Source organism: Mandrillus leucophaeus, unplaced genomic scaffold, assembly GCF_000951045.1.
Source record: "Mandrillus leucophaeus isolate KB7577 unplaced genomic scaffold, Mleu.le_1.0 Scaffold128, whole genome shotgun sequence".
NCBI lineage: Eukaryota > Metazoa > Chordata > Mammalia > Primates > Cercopithecidae > Mandrillus > Mandrillus leucophaeus.
Genome location: NW_012101209.1, coordinates 4,051,477 through 4,074,013, shown reverse-complemented (window position 1 = coordinate 4,074,013; position 22,537 = coordinate 4,051,477). Strand labels below are relative to the sequence as shown.

The 22,537-nt window shown below is 40.8% G+C and overlaps 1 protein-coding gene across 6 annotated transcripts in view; it reads left to right on the top strand.

The window, feature by feature from the left end:
• CREB5 (cAMP responsive element binding protein 5) overlaps nucleotides 1-22,537 on the top strand; it is a 561,911-nt gene that overhangs the window by 525,606 nt on the left and 13,768 nt on the right. For all 6 annotated transcript variants that reach the window (XM_011972242.1, XM_011972239.1, XM_011972241.1 and 3 more), the window contains 2 exons: nucleotides 14,575-14,898; nucleotides 19,546-19,773. In XM_011972242.1, coding sequence (XP_011827632.1) covers nucleotides 14,575-14,898; nucleotides 19,546-19,773 — 552 coding nt within the window. The remainder of the gene's footprint in view (nucleotides 1-14,574; nucleotides 14,899-19,545; nucleotides 19,774-22,537) is intronic.

Genomic DNA, 22,537 nt, shown 5'->3' with positions numbered 1-22,537 from the left:
CAAGTGCTTTGGAAACACCCTGCCTTATCAGCACTCTACAAAATGTTCTCTGTCGTAGCATCCTTTTGATAATATAGTTAATTAACAACTGATGTTACAGAGATTTTAATTGTGAGATCAAACTTAAGCAAAGCGCAATGGAGTAGAAAGAGCACATTTGTAGGACTTACCATCTCTGCACATGAAACCAAGGCTCAAAATTAGGATTCAAAGAGAAGTGTAACTGTCATTTCAGAAGGTGGATTCGTACAGCAATGAGTATCAGTTTCATCAGCATGGGTCATGAATACATATTCCTAGAGTCCCAGATTTCTATCTAATGATACATACTCTATCCTTAAATTAAAAAAACACAAATAGATCAAAATTTTAGAACCTGGGGTGAGAGAAGAAAGAGACTTAGGAGAATGAGAATATGCCTCTGTTTCCATTTACTTTCCCTCTGTCTCTGTCTGTCCAATCTTCCACCCCAAGAACACCAAGGAAATCAATGTTGTAGACCCAGATTGAATTAAACATTTTTGAATAGAATGAATGAAAGCACTTAGGTGCATTTTCTCTTGTTGGAAACTGATTTTAAAACTTTTTTTTTTACTTTTGTTTAGGGAAACAGTTGGGGTTGGTTGCAGAACGGTATAATATTTATTTATTTCTTTGTTTACAAATTGAATTTTAGTACGTATCCCTCCTTCTTCCAGAAAGGATTTTAAGCTTCTAAATAATACAAATCAGTTCAGTTCATTTAAAAAATAGTCCTACTCATAGCAAATGTTATCCAACCATAATAAATTGAGTATTTGGCTATTGACAGTTGCCCTCCTTGGCAAAGTATGCAATATGTGGTGTCTCACCAAGGAAGCTTAATGATGATCTACTTCCCGTAGTGAATGGGCTTTGGAAGGCAATCAAAGGATACATTTTAGCAGAAAGAAAAAAGAAAGGGAAAAACTAGCAGGCACTGAATCAGTACCAAGGAAAACAATCCCTCCTCTACTTTAAAAAAGATTCACACTCAGATGGGCTTGGTCCCATCAGTTAGTCAGACCAGAACCAAGTGGTGAGCTCACTTTTTGGGGACATGTTGGAGGAAACGTTTCAATCCAAACCCAGAGTAGCAACATCTGCCTAGCAGGAGAAGCAGTCACTAAATGCAGAAGGCCCTTCCCCTGGTAAGTTGAGCTTCACCTTTGTGAGCTCTCCAGATACAGATATGCTCCTTAAGCATGATGCTGTTCATATGAAGTCAGGCTGGTTGGAATATGTCACAGAAATGGGAGAACTCCCCACTGCTAGACCTGCCATCACCATTTCCACTTGGCTTAGCGGTTGACACATTTGGTTAACCATTTTGTTAGCCTCTGGTTAACCACTTATGGTTTGAAAACCTTACAGAAGTGGGAAAATTTCCATACATAATCTTATGCATATAAAAACAACCCTATAGGATGCAATTCCTTCCTTATCTGCCACACCAAATCCACACCAAATCTTGCTGGCATATGGTGAAAAGAAGAACCCACTTGATAATAACCCTTTGGTGATTAATTTATCTGGAAACTAGGGTGGAGTGGACAATTCTCCAAAAAAAGGAATTGAGCTTCTTTTGAGTTTGGAATACTTTGACTCAATCTTGTATTCACTTCTCTTTTGGAATGATTCTGCCTTATCATTATACATTTATAAATACTAGTGCCCTTGGATCATGTATGTTTTCTACCTTCAGCTAGAGCTAACTTGTTTTCTTTCTTGATACTCTCACGCATCTTCTTTCTTTCTGTCTGTCCTTGTTTCTCACCTTTCTTCTTGCCTTCCCCATCTTGCTCTTTATCATCCACTATCTTTCTTTTAACCAAGAGTCTCTCCAGCTAAGTAGGTCACACCACAAAGAAAAGCAGGAGGTTCAAATTCCTTCCCTTTAGTGACTCCTAAGAGATCACTTAACATTTCTTCACAGGAATTTTCTACATCTCCAAAAGGTAGGGAATAATTTTTGTCACCTATTTCATAGTTTAATATCTGCAAGGTACTGATTTAGGGCAAGCTACTACATATTATTGTCAGTCCCTGGTGAGCAGTTGCTTAAAAGAAATTTGGAGTCAGAAAAGAAATTGCTTGAGCTGGAAAGGAAGACAGATCATGAAAATGGTATCTTAAGCTTGTAAGAAGATAAATTTTTAGAGAGGCCATTTTCAATTAATAAATCAACCAGAAAGCTTTCTATTTGGCATTTTTAGAATGGTACTCAGTTGTGACAATGTGATTTAAAGAGATGGTTCCACACTTTCCACCCCACCACCCCCATTACTTGTGTTGTAGGCAGTAAAATAGTAGATTCAGATATCTGGTTCATTGAATTGTACACCATAAAGACAATAGAAATGGAGATGTAAAAAGATAGCTTAGCAAGGGCCAGTGATTCTACTGTCAAAAATGTGCCAAATAGGATGGGTGTGGTGGCTCACACCTGTAATCCCAGCACCTTGGGAGGCCGAGGAAGGCTGATCACTAGAGGCCAGCAGTTCGAGACCAGCCTGGTCAACATGGTGAAATCCCATCTTTACTAAAAATACAAAAATTAGTTGGCATAGTTGCAAGTGCCCGTAATCCCAGCTACTTGGGAGGCTGAGGCATGAGACTTGCTTGAAACTGGGAGGTGGATGTTGCAGTGAGCCAAGATCATGCCACTGCATTCCAGCCTGGGTGATAGAGCAAGACTGTCTCAAAAAAAAAAAAATTGCCAAATAATTAATAATTGTCATATCACATGGAAAAAAAAAAAAAGCAAAACTAGAAAAACTCTGAAACTAGAATAAAGCATAGAATGCTCAATATTTTCTAATACCTGATTATTACTGAAATTTTAACAATTTGGTTGAGAACCAGTATGATTTGGATGCATATCAGCTCAGAAGGAAGTTGTTCCTCATTTTTCAGTTGGAAATGCTGTGCACTGTCATCTTCTTGGGCATAATTCAAAAGCTCTTTTTAAGCATAACTTTCTAGACACACACACACACACACACACACACACACACACACACAGCACCAGATTCTTAGTAGATTATGAATGACTCTTCTTTAAATGCCTTGAATGTAGACATGAAGGGGAAAGAAGAAAAGATTCTGTATTTTTTGTTCTGGCTTTCTTGAGCACAGCTTTCTTCTCCTTGGTGTGGTTTACCTGAAATACTGAAGACCATGCTCTTATCAGTGATGACTGGCCTCCATCCTGTGTCCCTCAGAGGCTTCTACAGATCTGGCTCAGGGAGACCAGGCAGTGGACAAATGGCATCATGGATTCTCATTGTGCTCAGAGTCCAGGAGCTATTTATAAATGGGCTGTTTAGGTGGTCAGGTGACTGCTGGGTTGGGTACCATATGATCCAGACCACTCACAGGCAGACCTCCTCTTTAGCAGGATAGTAGAACTGTAACAGCAAGTTGATTTGGCTATTGGTCTGATGACTTTGGACCACTAATAGAAAGTCCAAAAAGGAAGTAAGGCAGCTGCTTAAGAATCAGAGAGTATTGCAATCCCTCTCTCTCTTGCTTCCCCTGACCCCCACTGACTTCTCCTCCCTCTCACCACTCCTCTTATATCAGTGGTGAGTACTGGGGGCCCCCACACTTTGAGGTCTCAGGCAGGGGTGAGATTCAGAGGCAACAGATAGCAAGGAGGACCCAAATACACCATCACTCTTTTCCCAAGGAGAAAAAGCAGGACTGGACGGCCACAGAGCACATTAGACAGTCTCAGATATGGATACCAAGGGACGAGACAATCTAAACTTCCATACAATCAACTTACCCTATCATTGGAAAAACCAGGAGACTTCTTACTAGAAAAAGTTTGAGGCCCTGTTGGCCAGAACACCAAATGTCTACAACAGGGGCCCAATGGTACACATCTTGCTATTTCCCAACAACTGGAGGGAAGCCAGATGACAGCTGTCTGGAAGGGCAGACATGTGTTGGGAGAAGGTTCCATCTCCAGTCCCCTAAGGGCTTTTTAGTCAAATTTCAGATTCAAAAGTTTAAGCATCAGTTATTGAGATGCCCTCTGGGAATGGAGCAAGGGGCAGTGTCCATCAAGCGAGCCGAGCATAGCCACCCTCCCAGGGGCGTGGGGGAGGATCTGCTAGAGAGCTGGGTGATGTGGTAGCGATTGGCTGTCCCACCCAAGCAGCACACTGCCAAATCCTGCACCTCCTGCAGCACGCACTGCAAAGGGACTGTCGTCACGATCGTCACCAAGCACACACCCAACGACTACTATGCATTGAAAAGGTGCCATTTATGTAGCTAGAGTTGCCCTCTGTCCATCTTGCTTGGGATTTGGGGACGTGTAGCATTGAAGAGAAATCCTTTCCATCACTATTCATTGCACCCCTTTTTGCCAAATAATTAGGTCACCCACTCAGGAAAGGCCCTGTGATACACATGTGGAGTAAAGTTTGCTGTGGGAACTTGAACTCCGAATTTCCTGACTTCTGTGCAATTAAAACCCCAAAGTTAATGCTGCATTAGCGCGCATTTTCCATGGTGGGTTATAAATGCAAAGTTCTATGTTTCATATGTATTTTTCTAACATATGTTACTGCCTGTGTTTCTGATTAAAAGTTCATCCAAAATAAAATAACAAGGGATTACTTTTTTCCAATAGAACTTTCTTCTTCTATAAAAGCTGGAAATAAGCCCTCACCTAAAGTTACCCAGGTTTGCAGGTGCTGAGATTTTAGAGGTGAGTAGTGTTTGTTAGCAAGACAAAGGGCATTATTCTCCCTGCAATCACTACCAGAAAGTGTTCTTTCTGTAAAGAAAATTATAGGCCACAGCTTCAAAGATATTACAAAATTAGGCACTACTACTGGAGACTTCCAGGCAGCAGGCAGGCTGGCAATCAACAAATATTTATTCTACATCCATTGTGCATTTAGTGACTTTAAAATTCCCAGGGAAACTAGGATATAATATTTTCTAGATTCAAATTAGTACCTGAGGTTATGCCATAATGCTTAAGGAGCTCAGTGGCCGGAAAGGAACAGGGGATCTATAATATCTCACCTGAGTATGGGGATATTGATGGAATAAGAAAATCAGACCCCCAAAAAGGCTTTTTAAAGATGAACTTGTCAGGGCATTTCTTCCCTTTAGATATCCTTTAAGAGACACCCAGCCTTCATTCCCTACATGTGCACACCTGCACACACACACACTCTGTCACCACCACCACTGTCTCTGCCCAGAAATTGAACCCAACTAAATGGATCAATTCATCAGATTTTGTTAAAATCTAATGAACACTTTTTAGAAATCATCAAACATGCCAAGATGTGTATATAGGGATGTTCATCCCAGTGTTATAGAGGAAAAATAGAAAGAGCATGCCTGCCCATCAATTCAGAATTGAGATACTCCCCTAGAGAAAAATCCAACACTATTAGATGTGATGTTTAGATCTTTGGTGGGGGCAGGCAGGTGAGGGATCTGGACTTGTATGGCTCACATCATGGCCCTGCAGAGAACAAGACTCACTCTCTTGAGTTCTCTAATCTAGTTTTATTGATACAGCAGAAAAATCACATCAGCTATTTTGATGTCTGCATTGCATAATGATGCTTTATGAAGTCAAAATCCCCACACCCTTCTGTTATAGATATGTTAGCCCCGAGCTATATATTTTCTAAGCTGCTTTGGATAGTAGATGCTTTTTGTTTTGTTCTTGTTAACCAAGCATAAGATGTTATACTGATTCCTGTTAAATTTCTCATTAGACAAGATCTTTGCGGATACTGATTCTTCATCCAACGTGTTAAACACTCTCGACTAGCTTTGTATTATACACAGTCGGATGGCTGTGGCTTCTGCATTTTCTCTTTGGTTCTAAGCCAGCTGGTAGATAATGGAATTGTAAGAAAAGGAGGGTACCAGTATCTGGCAGAGGAGCCAAATTCTGAGGCAAATACTAAAAGCCTGGCATTGACTTTAGCCATTCTAGGGCAAATATCTTTTTGGTCTTCATTGTTTCATAATACAGTATTTCACATAAGGTGACATCAAAATAAATAGCAGTAAGTCTCAGATGAAGTCAAGTGTTCTATATCAGCCCACTGTCAGAAGAGGTTCTCATTTTGCTTTATTTTTTAAAATATTTTTAAATTGAGATAGAATCCATAAAAAATAAAATTAACTGGTTTATTTTTTTGCTCTATTGCCCAGGCTGGAGTGCAGTAGCACGACCTCGGCTCACTGCCACCTCCACCTTCTGGGATTCAAGCAATTCTCCTGCCTCAGCCTCCCAAGTAGCTGGGATTATGGGCCGCACCACCACATCCCGCTAATTTTTGTATTTTTAGTGGAGACAGGGTTTCACCACATTGGCCAGGCTAGTCTCAAACTCCTGACCTCGAGTGATCTGCCTGCCTTGACCTCCCAAAGTGCTGGGATTACAGGCATGAGCCACCGCACCCACCCGGCCCAAATTAACTATTTTAAGGTGTGCATTTTGGTGCCATTTAGTACATTCGACATGTTGTGCAACTATCATCTTTGTCTAGTTCCAAAATATTTTCATTATCTCAAAAGGAAACCCTGGGACCATTAAGCAGTGACTTGATCCTCCCTTCAGCCTCCAGCAATAAGTAGTCTGGTTTTTTGTCTCTATGATTTAAGTATTTCTAGGTATTTTATGTAAATGTAATCATACAAAATGTGACCTTTTGTGTCTGGCTTGTTTCGTTTAGTATAATGCTTTTGGGATTCATCTATGTTGTAGGATATATCCGTGCTTCATTCCTTTGTATGGACAAATAATATTCCATTATGCTTTATTTTTCATCAAAAGCTGATTATTAACCTCACCCCTACCCACCCACTCCTCATCCACAAAACAACTCTACTCAGTTCCATCGACTCTGCTGTATATCTTTATGGTTTACACAGATTCTCATCTCATTATGTACCCCCATTTCACAGAAGAGGAATTTGAAGCTTAAGGTGAATACCCAACATCCTGGAGCCAGGCTTTAAAAGCAAGACTTCTCACTCTAAGTCTTCTGTTGTTTTTCTGAAGTTCTCTGCAATGATAACTTTTCTTTCTTTGTTTTAGACATTCACCCAACTCATTTCTCCAACAGATTTCTTTACTTAGTAAACCTCAGCTTGGATCCTTTTTCTGATGAAATAGGGAATGAAGAATCCCGCCCTCCTTTGTTAGATAGATGAAGGCACATGGCGCTAAGTGGTTTACTTCTCTAAGGACCTAGAGCTGCCTTATAATAGAGCTAAGACTAGCTCTGGCTCTCAGGATAGCAGTTTGTTCTAAAAGTTGCTAAAATGCACAGCCTCTTAAAATGCTCACCCTCCTGCTGAATTATAAAAGACAACCACTGAATATAAGAGACGCAGGGAAGTGGTATCTGAAATAAAATAATTCTATAAATGTGCATTCATTAATTTCTTCATTCAGCAAGAATAAATTAAAGGCTCACTCTTACAGAACTGTAATTAATATATGATTTAGATATTAATATGAAAAAGGCTGGCAGGGAAATTGCTAAGATTTGTCTCTGGGGTTTGACTTTTTAGACATCAAAGTGCAATGTATCACCTAGCACTTAGGTCTGATCAAGCACCAAATTCTTCTTCTTGCTTACATGAGATCTGTGGAAGTTCCACTTTTCTGAAATACCGTCCTTACTCATGAGCTAGCGTGGTACTTCATCCTGTGATACTTCATGCATCATTTGCCAATGGACTAGGGTATTGATTTATATATAATACAACTCCTTTGTGTTATTTACTAATTATATCCTTTCTAATATCTTCAGTTAATAAGTTTGAATGATGTGATGTGACAAATGAAAGGAATATTTATTTTTCTAGGTCTTATGGAATCCTTTTCCTCCTGGGTAATGTTTCCTTCCAACCTGGCGGACTTATTTGAAGTTTTATTAGCAAATCTAAATCTAAATCAGAATACTTAAATTGTGGAACCATCAAAACTGAGTTACCTTATGAAAGTTTTTAAAGGAACAGATTTTATTCCAAGTGATTAAGCCAAATATGATCTTGGTTAATCCCGTGCACAGCACGGAACAGTTGTTTTTCTGTCTATTGCCACATCTCCAGGTTTTGAAAGCATTGGGGATCTAAGCTGGCCATTTATAGTTGTTAAAGTCAGTGGATAAATATCAATTTGGGCTTCTTTAGTAATTCAGAAAGAATTTCAGAAATCTTTGATACCTAGAGGAAGTCGGTAATCATTGCTATTAAAAGCAATGAAGTGAAGGCTTCATGCAGTGAAGGCTTTTGGTCTCAAACCACTGACTGGACCATTCAGAAGCCTGTGTTGACTGCTTTTGTGGATCAACTGTGTTTGGAAAGTAAAAAAAAAAAGAGAAATTACAGTAATGCTTTGGAAAGGCTACAGAGGACAATTATTTTGTATTCAAAAGGAAATATGAATTCAGATTTTGTCATATTTGTATGTAGACAGCCTCTTACTTCTGTGGTCAACCCAGAAACACTACCTTTTGATATTTTCACATTTTTTTTCTGGAGCAAAAACCAACAGCCATTTATAATTAAAACCTTTCTGGAAAGAATACTCCAACCTTCCTCACTCTCACTCAATTGAATTTCAATTAATGTTTAATAATTCGGCTCGGCTTTCAGAGTCTATAAAGCATAAGCAGTCAGCCTTGTCGAAGATGGAGAAGTGATGTTTTCACAGTTCCACAAATGTTTCTAATTGGCATGAGCCACTTGCTAATGGGAGATAAATTGCCCTGGGTGGGTGTGGGTGGGTGGGTGTGCTGTGTGTGTGCACACTCACGCAGGCACACAAGCATGCATGCTTGTGGCAGTAATGACGTGTGGGTGTACCCAGGCTTCACCCGACACGCCATGATGCAAACTTGAGCTAAACAGGAAATTAAAGAGGGACCAGGGCTGGGCCATGACAGCAGTGGCCACACTGGGATGGGAGGAGGTGGACAGTTGATTCCTTACCAAGAACCCGGCAGCAGGCCCACCCTCCCATCACAGACAGTGGACAGGAGCTTAGAAAATACATGGACCAAATGAGAATGACCCCTTTCGACTGAAACTAGCTGTGCGTCAGGCTTCTCACCGCCTCTCCTAATTTTCTCTCATATAAATGAACATGGTAAGAAGATGACAGAAAGTTGACAAGAATCGTATTTCTTTCTTTCTTGCAGTCATGTCAGTAATAGCCCTGGGTTTTATAGCTGAAAAATATATGTATATTTACTCATTAATTTTCCTCTCTCTTGGCATTAGGTGGAATGCTGCCTTTTCTTGGTATTAGGTGGAATGTTATTTAAAACAAGACACAGTTCAACTTCAAAAAGAAAAATCATTCTGCAAAATACAGCCTAGACCCATTTATTGGTCATTTATCATCCCTAAGAGAGTGGAGTAGAAATTTCTATATTTGGGAGATTTGAATGATTTACAGTGCAACTGCGGCTCTTGTTGGCACCAGGATCCAGGGACGCAGTAGGCTCCTTAGGACTTTAAGGAGTGTCCCAAACTGTTTTGAAATGACACGGAGAATATTCAATGTGGCATATGCAGAGCAGCTTGATAATCACTTATCTTCACTGCATTCACACAGGCTGCTGCTCAGAGGGTAGACTCAACCCAGAGGCCTGTGATTTTCTGAGGGGTGATCAAAAGTCTTCATCTCCACATCTAAATGTGTATTTCTTCTCTCTGGTGTTTTAAAAAACTTGGCTTTATGCATCTTCCATTTCCTTCAAATAGTGGGCAAATAACAATGTGCCTATTATGGTACCTGGCACATAGTTGAAGCCCAATAAACATTTGTTGAGTAAATAAATAGTTAAGTAGAATGTTATAAGCATTGCTAGCATTATTGCGTTGGCCTGAACAGTACAAGAATAGACTTGAGGCAATCAAGTAATTTCCCTTAACAGTATAAGCTAATTATTTGAGAGATGAAGATCTGGTGCATCATATTTATTTGTCAGGTTCCATTTGCTCCTAATTAAAGGTGGAAAAGTTGTTTGTAGCTTTGAAGGGATGGCACAATGACCCACTCCTACATAGATTTTTTATTTTCCTTGCCAAATTTTCAAGGAAAATACATCAAGATAAAATTAACAGGCATTCCTCTTACTTACTTCTGTTTTCTTTTCTCTGTTACTGTTTTCTACAGGGCAGGCAAGGTGTGGAGCAGGAAACTGTTTTGACTGTATTTTTACAGCCCATCTGCCTACATGACTTCTGTAGTTGATTCTGCTAACCTTGGTTGACTAATAAAATCATCCTCCCACATAAATAGCAGATACAGTGATCCAAGATTAAAATGCTGCATTTATCATAAGTCTCAGAAAGTTTAATTCATTCATTCCTTTATTCATTCCACAAATATGAATTCAGTGTATCATATGTATCAGGCTCTGTGCTAAAGCTGTGAATTTAACACTGAGCAAATTCTAACATGGTTTCTGCTCTAAGCTTACAATCTGAGATGGTTGATGAATATTAATTAAATAATCATACTAAAAGTATATAGCTACAAACTAAATTATTTTTTAAAAGAAATATGGTTCTACTAGGATCATATAACAGGAACTGATTTACACTAGGAAACCAGGGAGAAGTTTACTAAGGAGAAGGCTGGACTGAAGAAAGGGAAAGAGCATCCTAGGCAAGAAGATTGTGAAACACGAAGGCCCCATGTCTAGGGGTGCATGATGCACTGAAAGTTGGTCAGTGTGGCTGGCTGGGAAGAGAAAGGACTGATGGGAAGGCAGGCCCATGCCCTGCAGGGACCACAGCTAGGCCATATTAAGGGCTTTGACCTTCATCCCCTGAGCATTAGACACACTTACAAGGGTTAAAGCCAAGGGTGAGGAAGTAGAGGCAGGGAGAACGGATGCATGGCCCTTATCATGTCTGTGTTTTGGATTGGGGAAATGTAAGTATCAATTCTTCACAAATACAAGGGAGATGAAGATGCTGAGCCCTGGATAATCCTTTCTTTGCTGCAGATGAAGTTCCTGGAAATTCTTTACCATCCATTCTCCCTTCCACTAAATTTCAGAAAGAGTGCATCCAGGTCCCTAGCTGTGTGCTGAGTAACACTTGCACGTGGCCATTGCTGGACCATGCAGCAATAACTTCTCCTCTTGTCAGCTCTTCTAGCCCCTTCTCACTCTTTCTGCTTTTCCTTTTGATGATGGGGCGGTGGCAAAACACAGTTCATTTCTGTTTTTGGCAAAGCATGAATGGCATGGCTTGTGGCACCTTCTCTCCTTGTTTAGAGAACAAGCTTTGGAGGTAGAGTGGCTTTGCCTCTCGTTTAGCCTTACAGGGTTGTTCTGAGGATTAGGTGGCTTGATATTTGTAAAACATATAGAACAAGAACTGGCACATAGCAAGTACTTAGCTAATGATAGCCATTATTATTACCTATTTTGTGGATATATTGCTAAAGGGACAAAAAGTAGGATACAAAACTATGTATTAAAAGGGCTTGCACAAATGTATCCTAATAAATGCAAAGCAAATGTCTGAGGATATGTGGTGGTTACATCTGAGGAATGGGACTGGGGTTTAGGGGAGAAGGCTAGGCAAGTGGCTTTTACTTTTTCATCTAATATTGTTGTAGTAATTGATTTTTTATTATAAAAAGTATACTTTTATAGTAATGAAATTACAAGGGATAGTTTAGAAAGTCCATCATCCATACTTTCCATCATGTCAGTTTTTTTAAAAGGCATGATGATTTCAACATAACCTCTTTTCATATTTTTTCATCCTTAAATTTGGAGATATCATCTAAAAACTTTTCTTAGGGTAAAGAAACATGTATCTAAATCCCAGCAATTTCCCGGATTTTCATTTCTTTGCTATGCCATAGTCAAATAAAAGTTTTTATAATTACATGCTATTTTAATTCCACAGTTATAAAATTATTCTAGTTATTCTTTCATCTCTCCATATACATATATAGAGTTGTCTGGAATGCTGTTCACCCACCAGATATAAACAACACGTTTGGCTTCATTGTTGCTGACTTCATTGCAAAGCATTGCTTAAATTTTTATAATAAGCATTTTTATAAAAACAATGAGATCATTGCTCAAAATTGGAGATGAGAAGTGTTAGTTCACTCTTCTGTTTAGAAGTAAACATGGCCGGGCATGGTGGCTCACGCCTGTAATCCCAGCACTTTGGGAGGCCAAGGCAGGCAGATCACGAGGTCAAAAGATGGAGACCATCCCGGCCAACATGGTGAAACCCTGTCTCTACAAAAATTAGCTGGGCATGGTGGCACATGCCTGTAGTCCCAGCTACTCGGGAGGCTGAGGCAGGAGAATCGCTTGAACCCAACAGGTGGAGGTTGCAGTGAGATCGTGCCACTGCACTCCAGCCTGGCAACAGAGCAAGACTCCATCTTAAAAAAAAAAAAAAAAAAAAAAAAAAAAACAAGGAAACACAATACGCAGCAGCCAGCATCTCATCTTTTCCAGACATTTAGGATGCTGAACTGCTTCAGGATTATGAAGTTGAGTAGCTGTTGTGCAGTATCTGTTGCTCATGAAAGAGGCGAGAAGTGGACTATGTGGTTACTGAATCAGGATGCGAAAATATTTGAAATGATGATCCCATATTAACATACAATCTATCATCCTTTCCTCTTGTTTTTTATTTATTTTTTTCTTAGCAGGTAGAGGCTTTTTATGTTTAACTAAGGATTTTGATTAATTGAATTGGTATTTTTCAATAGTGTATGTAACCGGTTGAGAATCATTAATATTGTACAATGTTAGCACATGGTAGCTTTGATCATCATTTAAATACAACTGTTTCCTTGCCCAGCAATTATACACCACTATCATGGATCAGATAAGAACATAAATCTGGAGAGAACTTTGAGTCCCCTGGTAAATACTTCATGAAGCCAATGGGAGCTTGCCAATTAGACAATCATCTCTGCATAAGATATATTTCCAACGAGTAACTGCATTATACAGTCCTTAGCATATTGTGCCCCTCGGGATATGATGATAATTGACTGTGTCACAGAAGAAACAATTTTAAGAAACTGGGACTAAGCTGATTATCAACTGAACTTTTAGAACAGGGTTAGCAAATGATGGCCCAAGGGCCAAATCTGGCCCGCTGCCTAGTTTTGTCCAGTGCATGAACTAAGAATGGTTTTTATGTTTTAAGTGACTGGGGAAAAAGAATCAAAAGTAGAATAACATTTCATGACATGTAAAAATTATATGAAATTCAGATTTCCTGTCCCTGAAGTTGTATTAGAATATAGCAGATTCATTCATTTACACATTGTCTGCAGCTGCTTTTGCACCACAGTTTCAGAGTTGAGTAGTTGAGACAGAGAAGATAAGAGAAGAAAATATTGACTGTCTGACTCTTTATAGAAAAAGTTTGCTGACCCTTCCTTTAGACTCAGGTACAAGTTATTTGTGTACTTGTCTGCTTATGAATGGATAATGCTTCTGTGTTAGAAATATATCTGGCCAGTTGATGTGGCCATCAAAGGAGGTACAATACTCCATATTCTTCTATTTTCCTCACTCCCTTCTCAAAGTCAAAAGAAAGCTATTGAGTGAGAAAAATTAGAGTATTGGAAGGGACCATAAGAAAGATATTGGTAACAGAAAATACCTACACATTACCTCCAAAGCTCGTAAATTACTAACTCTAATTTTAAGCCCTAAAATCAGATTAGTTCTCTACATTTTAAATTTTGAAATTATTTATTCTCTGTGTCTGAGAAATCTTTTGAGAAGCAAGAGCATTTGTTCTTGTGACTCTTAAAAAATACAGTGGCTGGCCGGGCGCAGTGGCTCACGCCTGTAATCCCAGCACTTTGGGAGGCCAAGGTGGATGGATCACGAGGTCAGGAGTTCAAGACCAGCCTGGTCAAGATGGTGAAAGCCCATGTCTACTAAAAATACAAAAATTAGCTTGGCATGGTGGCAGGTGCCTGTAATCCCAGCTACTCAGAAGGCTGAGGCAGAGAATTGCTTGAAGCCAGGAGGCGGAGGTTGCAGTGAGCCGAGATCGCACCACTGCACTCTAGCCTGAGTGACAGAGTGAGACTCCGTCTCAAAAAAAAAAAAATTAAAAAAATACAGTGGCACACCAGATGGAGGCTCTTTGTTCAATGGCATTATCATATTGAATGGTGCTCTTTGGTGTATGCTTGCATTCAGTTGTAGATACGATATAATGCATGATTGGATAATAGGAAATACCTTTTAGTAGAATGTGTAATTCTTGATAGGATATCCTGTCCATTGGCTTTGACAGTTGAATTAACCTATTTGGCTGACATGGACCCTCCTAATGACCACAATATGTAAGAAAATATGAAATTAATACAAAAGCTATCTTGTACTGGTAGCAAGATAGCTACTGGTAGGAAACATTAACAATAGTATCTAAAATATAGAATTGAAAATGTGAGTCATTTTGCTTTTAAATCTCTATCATGTACATAACTGACTTCAGTTGTTCCCTCCCCTCCCTTTTGTTCTGTTTCAGAGGTTGAAGGCTGCACTGACTCACCACCCCGCTGCCATGTCAAATGGGAACATGAACACCATGGGACACATGATGGAGATGATGGGCTCCCGGCAGGACCAGACGCCACACCATCACATGCACTCGCACCCACATCAGCACCAGACACTGCCACCCCACCACCCTTACCCACACCAGCACCAGCACCCAGCGCACCATCCTCACCCTCAACCCCATCACCAGCAGAACCATCCACATCACCACTCCCATTCCCACCTTCATGCACACCCAGCACATCACCAGACCTCGCCACATCCGCCCCTGCACACCGGCAACCAAGCACAGGTAGACCTTTTCTGTGATCTCTTTCTCCTTCTTATTCTCCTTCTTAACAGTGCAAGCTCTAATGCTGGGGTCATTTGCAGCAATCTTGTTTGACAAGCCCAGGTGTTCTATCTCACATTCTAGGGAGCTCTGTTTATCTCCTAGGAGGCAACCCTTACCCATAAGACCCTACCAGATCACAATTTCTATAAATAATATACTAAATAATATCAGGTCTAGTCTCTAAGGGCAAGTATAAACTTTCAGTTCTCCAAAATCTATTTCTGCAGTGTGTCAGAAAGTTAGCCCCTCCCAAAAGTAATATGAATCGATGGATTAGGAAGAACTTAAATTTGTGAAGAAAGATGTGAATTAAGAATGAGAAAAACAAGTTAATTCTAACCCTGGTTCTAGCTGCTGTTTTAAAACATCATAGAGACTGAATTTTGTCAGTCTCTATTTAAAATGGAAGTTAAATACAACAGGCAATCTTCTGAGTAACAGCGAATGTTAAAAAATCTAAAGAGTAACAATTCAAGGCAGACAAAGAAGCTCCATCACGGATGCTAGGGCATAAGGTGCTGTGTAAATGGTGAAGAGAGGTGACTCATCCCCCTGAATGAGAAATGCGTTGGAGGGAACAGAAAGAGAGCCAAGTTCTGTAGATGATCAGACCAAGAGAAAGGCCAAATCCCAGTGGGGGAGAGTCACCAGGAGTGGCTGTAAAGAAAGCCAGCATTTAGACAAAACTGAAAGAGGGTTGGGGGACCAGGCAGACGTTATGTCACCCACGGCCAAGAAGAGAGGCGAGTCCTGTACTGGAGTGAGTTTTAGTAAGTGGATGAAGGGCATGTCCAGGAGCATGGCTGGGCCTAGACACTTTAGATCCTCAAGCAGAATGACCTTCATCCATACCCTCCACCCAGTCCACACTGCCAGCTTCCAACCAGCTGGATCAGAAGGGTGTCGGAAGCGTGGAACCATCAAATAACACTTATTCACCGTCTCCTCTGTCATCTGCCCCTGGAGACGAGACCTTACACCAGGCAGCTTTTTGAACTCTTGAGCCCCCCTCCATTAACGTGCACCAAACCTGGACAGCCATCCACAGAATGGATCAGGCACAAGCAACTCTCTAAGCTATTTAATAGATAAACTGTCTTTTGCAAGGTCCTTAGAGGTGTTCTACATTGTGATTAAGAATTGAGCATTAGAATGAGATAACCTTAACTTTTTTCCTGGCTTCCTCACTGTGTGATTGTGAACAGAAACGATTAACCTCTCCAACCCTCAGTTTTTCCATCTGTAAAATGGGGCTGGGTGATAGTAGACTAAACTCTAGGCTCTTATGAGTATTAAATAAGAGAATCTCTGTAAAGCCCTTGGCACAGTGTTCAAAATATGTTATTCCAAACCAAAATAATAGAAGTTTAGCAAATTGTATAGCAATCAAACGTTACCCAGAGAACTTTTTTGGTCACATTTTTAGTCAAATGCCATACTAGAACATGTATTTAGAAAGGAAAAAAAAAAAAACTACAAAGTCAACGATGGTCAAATTGATTCACATAGGTACTTAGTTTATAAGGAAACAAGAACATCAAGGTTTGGTCACCTTTTTGGGCAAGTTATTTCACAGGGCAAGTTATATAACAGTTCTTTGAATATAAAAGCCGTTCACTAGCTAATTACCAATTAGCCAGTTGCCCTCTGTTTCAAGTCAGTAAGTGGCCAATTGTATATGCAATTAGTTAATTGCTATTATAATTAGCTTCATGAACAGTTACTTCTTTTAATTGTATACTAAAAAGAAAGAGCCCAGGTTAGTCTTGCTAAAATTTGAACCAGATCATTTAGGCAGTATCCCAAAACACCACTTTTAAATTGTATTAACTTGGCTGATTACTGAGATCTTGCCATTTTTCTTAATTGTATGATTATCTGAAAGTAGGAATAGCATCCTTTGAACTCTGAGATTCTAAGATGATTTGGAATAAATTCTGCCTTTTTGAAATTATAATTGATTACTTTTGATCACAATTTTCAGAGCATCTATGCCAAGATAATTCTGCGTCAAAAATAAAATTACAAGCAACAATAATTACCAGTTACACAGATTCTGGTTTTAGGAATGTATTTGCATTTTCTCCTGGCTTCTTGTGCTCCTCCTGCATGTAAGGATGTGATAGGAGAGTGCTGGTTTCAAGGAATTTCTCTTAACCAATCCTGAACCTACATTACACCTGAAACCACGTCACTTATGCCTTTGGGTGAAGACACACGAAAAGTGTCATGGGTTACACTGATTAAACTTAGGGTAGGAGGATACAGAATTGAAAGATAAGTCCCTGCAATGGAGATGTGAAAACATTTTTTTCCTATTTGAGGGTTTTGTCTGGGGCTGGCAATAAGAGATCATAATTCACAAAAGGAAACAGTTAAAGGCAAAAATATCCAAGCAGTTAGCACATTCCCTCTTAATGCTTTTATTTGCAGTAGTTAGCTCAGGAATTACCATCCGAAATGGCAAGTGGTAAGCCTTTGCCAATAACAAGGATGATGTCTTCACTAGCAATTCTGATGACTAAGACCTTACACAGTTAATTTATTTTGTTATTCTTCTATAATCGGGAGGAAAATAGTCACCAACAAACAGTTCTAGAAAATGTCTTTGCTGGCCGGGTGTGGTGGCTCACGCCTGTAATCTCAGCATTTTGGGAGGCCGAGGCGGGTGGATCACGAGGTCAGGAGTTCAAGACCAGCCTGGCCAAGATGGTGAAACCCCGTCTCAACTAAAAACTACAAAAATTAGCCAGGCACAGTGGCAGGTGCCTGTAATCCCAGCTCCTTGGATGACTGAGGCAGGAGAATTGCCTGAACCCAGGCAGCAGAGGTTGCAGTGAGCTGAGATCACGCCACTGCACTCCAGCCTGGGTGACAGAGAGAGACTCCATCTCAAGAAAAAAAGAAAATGTCTTTGCTTTACATAAAATTACTGAGATGCAGTTCAACCTCAACCCTGGGCCTGATTCTTTTACAGTTAGTCATAGAAGGTTTGATAGAGTTTTGGATTAAAATATATCACCATCAGTCAACTGATGTCAACCAGTAGCCATTATTAGTGCAATTACAGTCATTCTGATTGATTTCAATCATAGTGCTGGAATGTGGTAGAAAAGATTGTTGGGCTTCATTTTTAAAACTTTTGGCCTGTTATTTCTGCAGGTTAAATGTCTCTTGTAAAACAACTTTATAGGTATTACAGTCATAAACCTGAGTGACTGAGAAATGGGAGAGGAAAAAAAAACCCGCCTTTTATTGAGAATGAAGAAGGAGGAAGGAATGAAGTGCATGAGGGAAAGCATTAGGTGTCCAGACATATAAAGAGTCAGTCGTAGAAATTTCACAAGGTGCCGTGTGTCTGCCTTATGAATAGAAAAAAAGCTGTATGTGTGGAGGTCTCTAAGCCTTAGATGTTGCTGAGTCTCACACAGACCTTGCAAGAACTCTATAAGCATAGTAAAATTTTTTAATAAAGTGCTTTGCCACTCTTAGGATTTCCTTCTAATGTAAGTGTATGGTAATGCACAAGCAACTCTCACTATCTCATACACGCAGGGTATGACAGGGCTCAGTGCTGCTTCAGGCATCGATTTAACGCTTTCAAAGGCCCAGCTTCCCAATCACCTAGAAAGCTCTCCTGGATCTCCTTTCACCCTGGTGAGCTCTCTGAGGGGCAGGCAGGCCCAGCTGGAGTGTGCAGGTCCGGCTAGTCCTCTGCATTAAGAACTGTGAAAGAGTCAAAATAGGATTTCACCTGCCTTCCTGGCTTCATGGGCTTCTTTTGATAGGAGCCACAGTGGCAACGATGTCCCAGAGGTGTGTTAGCAACACAACTTTACCACTATTAGAATGAAAGGAGCCCACAACCTGCTCAGAGGTTTTCTGCAGATGACAGTTGAGTCATCCATATTGTGATAATAACCCTGACCTTTCTGTTTTCACCCTGTAGCCATACATTGGCTATTTTAAAGTTGTTTATTTGTTTTTTTGTTTTTTAGAGACAAGGTCTTGCTGTGTTGCCCAGGCTGGAGTGCAGTGGCACAATCATAGCTCATGGCAACCTCGACCTCCTGGGCTCAAGCAAGCCTCCCACCTCAGCCTCCTGAGTAGTTAGAACTGCAGGCATGCACCACCATGCCTGCCTAATTTTTCCATTTTTTTTTTTTAGACACAGGGTCTTGCTATGTTGCCCAGGCTAGTCTGAAACTCCCGGCCTCAAATGATCCTCCCACCACACCTGACCCTTACTTTAAAGTTTTTAAACACACGGTCAGTAAAACATTTTTAATAGCTGAAGGAGAAAAATAAATGTTTCCTCTACCATGATTCGGCTAAATGCCTGTCAGGGAAAAATCCATCTGACTACATCTTTTCACAAGTCATTCCTATATCTTGCCAACACATCACAGAATATATAGGTCAGTGATGCTTTTTCTTTTCTGAGTGTGATTTCATCATTTATTTCATTCATAGGAGGCAAGTCTCATATGCTGACTGAAGCGATAGACTTTCTGTGCTTTGCATTTTAACATCAGCTTGGGTTTCTTCCCTTACCTAACACGTCCTTCCCTATCCCCATCACCTCCTCCCTCTCTGTCCCAGCAGGTTTCACCAGCAACACAACAGATGCAGCCAACCCAGACAATACAGCCACCCCAGCCCACAGGGGGGCGCCGGCGAAGGGTGGTGGACGAGGATCCGGACGAGAGGCGGCGGAAATTTCTGGAACGGAACCGGGCAGCTGCCACCCGCTGCAGACAGAAGAGGAAGGTCTGGGTGATGTCATTGGAAAAGAAAGCAGAAGAACTCACCCAGACAAACATGCAGCTTCAGGTGCAGCCCACGGTGTCTTTCCCCGGGACTCAAAGGCCCTCTGCTCCGCGGGCATTTCCGGCCCCGACAGGCACTTGTTGACCTAAGCAGTGATGCCACACACTTAGTCCACAGAGGAGCCGCAGCCTCACTCCTCGAGCTTTATTAATTCCGGGACACTCTACAAAACAAAATTAACCGTTCAGTTTTTCAATCAATTTGCCCACAGAGCTCTGAGAAGGGGGAACCTACCCAGCTAAGTTGTAGGCTGGGAGCACAGGCTTTAATCCGACAGAGATCCAAACCCTGGTTCAGCAATTGCTTGCTAGGTTTAACTCGCTGGCTCTCTGTTTCTTCCTCTATAGAATGGGAATCATAACTTTATAGAGTTGTTACATTAGGGGGAATAAACAAACTAATGTCTCCAAAGCAGTTGCCCAGTGCCTGGCCCATAATAAACCTTCAACTGAAAAGGAGCTGTTCGTTATATTCACTAGGTTGAGGGGGTTGCCTTGGCTTATACTTGATTATCTCTATTTTTGTTTCACATGGAAGAAGGAAAGGTTTATGGTCATTATGTAGCTCTGAAAGAAAAGGCATGTTTTCATCTCATTTGCCAACTCACCAAGATTTGAATCTTGCATAATTTTTGCTTTTTATGAATGGCTTCACTGGGGAGATTTTATAATGAGGCCCAGAAGTGTCTGGGCGTGTCTAAGAGAAAAGGAAGAAACTCTAGTACCCGGGCTTCTCCGGCAGACTTTATAGTTTATAATGATGTAGTTCAGAGCATTTGTTCTAATGTTAAAAATATGTGCACTATTTATCAGCAGGAAAAAAGGCAAGTAAATAGACACGTATGTGACCCACAGTCCAGGGATAGCATTAAGAGTTGTGGATTATACTCCAGTGCTTCCAGAAGCTGAGAGAATGGCCAAAGAGAGTGGGGCAGGGAGGAAAGTACCCTACATAGGGAGACTCTGCACTTTAAGAGTTCATGGGGTCTGGGTGCAGTGGCCTATACCTGTAATCCCAGCACTTGGGGAGGCTAATCACTTTGGGAGGTGGCGGGATCACTTGGGGTCCGGAGTTTGACCAGCCTGGCCAAGGTGCAGAAACCCTGTCTCTACTAAAAATACAAAAAAATTTGCCGTGGTGGCGCAGGCCCGTAGTCCCAGCTGCTCAAGAGGCTGAGGCAGCAGAGTGGCTTGAATGCAGGAGGGAGAGTCTGTAGTGAGCCAAGATCGCATCACTGTACTCCAGCCTGGGCAACAGGGTGAGACTCTGTCTCAAAAAAAAAAAAAAAAAAAAAAAAAACAGTTAATGGCTAGGCATTGGTAGGTTACTTTCATCTTCTTCCCACACCTAGTTCTCTGTGCATCCTTAGAAAGGAACAGTTAGGGTGCCAAACCCCAAAGCCTTTGCATATTCAGTTTCATTAAATGGAGATGGCTTGGGGCTTCCAGTGTACAAATTGAAAGTATATATGGAAAGTGTGTGTTGTATGAGGGCCTGAATTTCATAATTTATGGATGTTCATTTTTCCCCCTAAATGTGTCATTCTTTTTGTGATAGACATGATGAGCAAGAAACTGCGAAACATATAGCAGATGTGAGGAAAATAAGATAATGATTCCTGCACTAACTTGCATGCTGCGGGAAGATTGGGACTGTCTCTTGCTACTCCCTCCGCCCACTATCTATCTGCTGTTTATAGTGTGGTGTCTACACTCAGTAACTTATTTGTTGAATAAATGAATGGGTTCCCCTGTTTATAGTATAGTGTCTACACTCAGTAACCATTTGTTAAATAAATGAATGAATTCCTCATTGCTGGAGTGTCTAAGAGTTGGCTGCTTGACTACTTGGCAAGGATGTGATTGCAGGGAGTCAAGCCACCAGAGAAATGGCTGGACTCAAACACCTTTAAAACCACTTGTAGAATCTGATAGGCACAGTAGTATCTGAGAAACTTTTAGGTAGAATGTGGGTAAGCATTTTTCTTTTTTGAGACAGGGCCTCACTCCATTGCCCAGGCTGGAGGGCAGCTTACTACAGCCTTGACCTCCTGGACTCGAGTGTTCCTCCCACCTCAGCCTCCCGAAGTGTACATCACCATGGCTGGCTAATTTTTTTTTTTTTTTCTCTAGAGACAAGGTCTTATTATGTTGCCCAGGCTGGTCTCAAACTCCTGGGCTCAAGCAACCCTCCAACCTCAGCCTCCCAAAGTGTTAGGATTATAGGTGTGAGCCTCTACGCCCAGCCAAGCATTTTTAATATTAATAATCATATTTTAATTTTGATGTGTATTGAAAAATGTAATTAGAAGATCAAATCTGCAGTTTCAAAGATATTAGTAAGAAGGCTAAATTATTCAAAATTGAGTTAATTTGCAGAAACATGTTAAGTAAATAAAAGTTCTTATATATGTGAACCTAGTAAATATTACAGCAGTGGTTCTGTGATAACTGAAGTTGGGGAAACCCAGGAATTTGCCACCATTTCTGAGGTCTGCAGGAGGATGATGCAAACGTGTAGGTTTTCTCAATCTTGGCCCTATTGACTTCTGGGCTCAATCATTCTTTGTTGTTCCCTGTGCATTGCAGGCTATTTAGCAGCATCCTTGGCCTTTACCCACTATGTATCAGGAGCACACCTTCCACCTATGACAACCAAAGTGTCTCCAGATATTGCCAAATGTCCCCTAGTGGTGATTGGGAAGGGAAGTTGGGTGGCAAAATCAGCCTTAGTTAGGAACCACTGCTTAGATGAAGGAGCCAAAAAT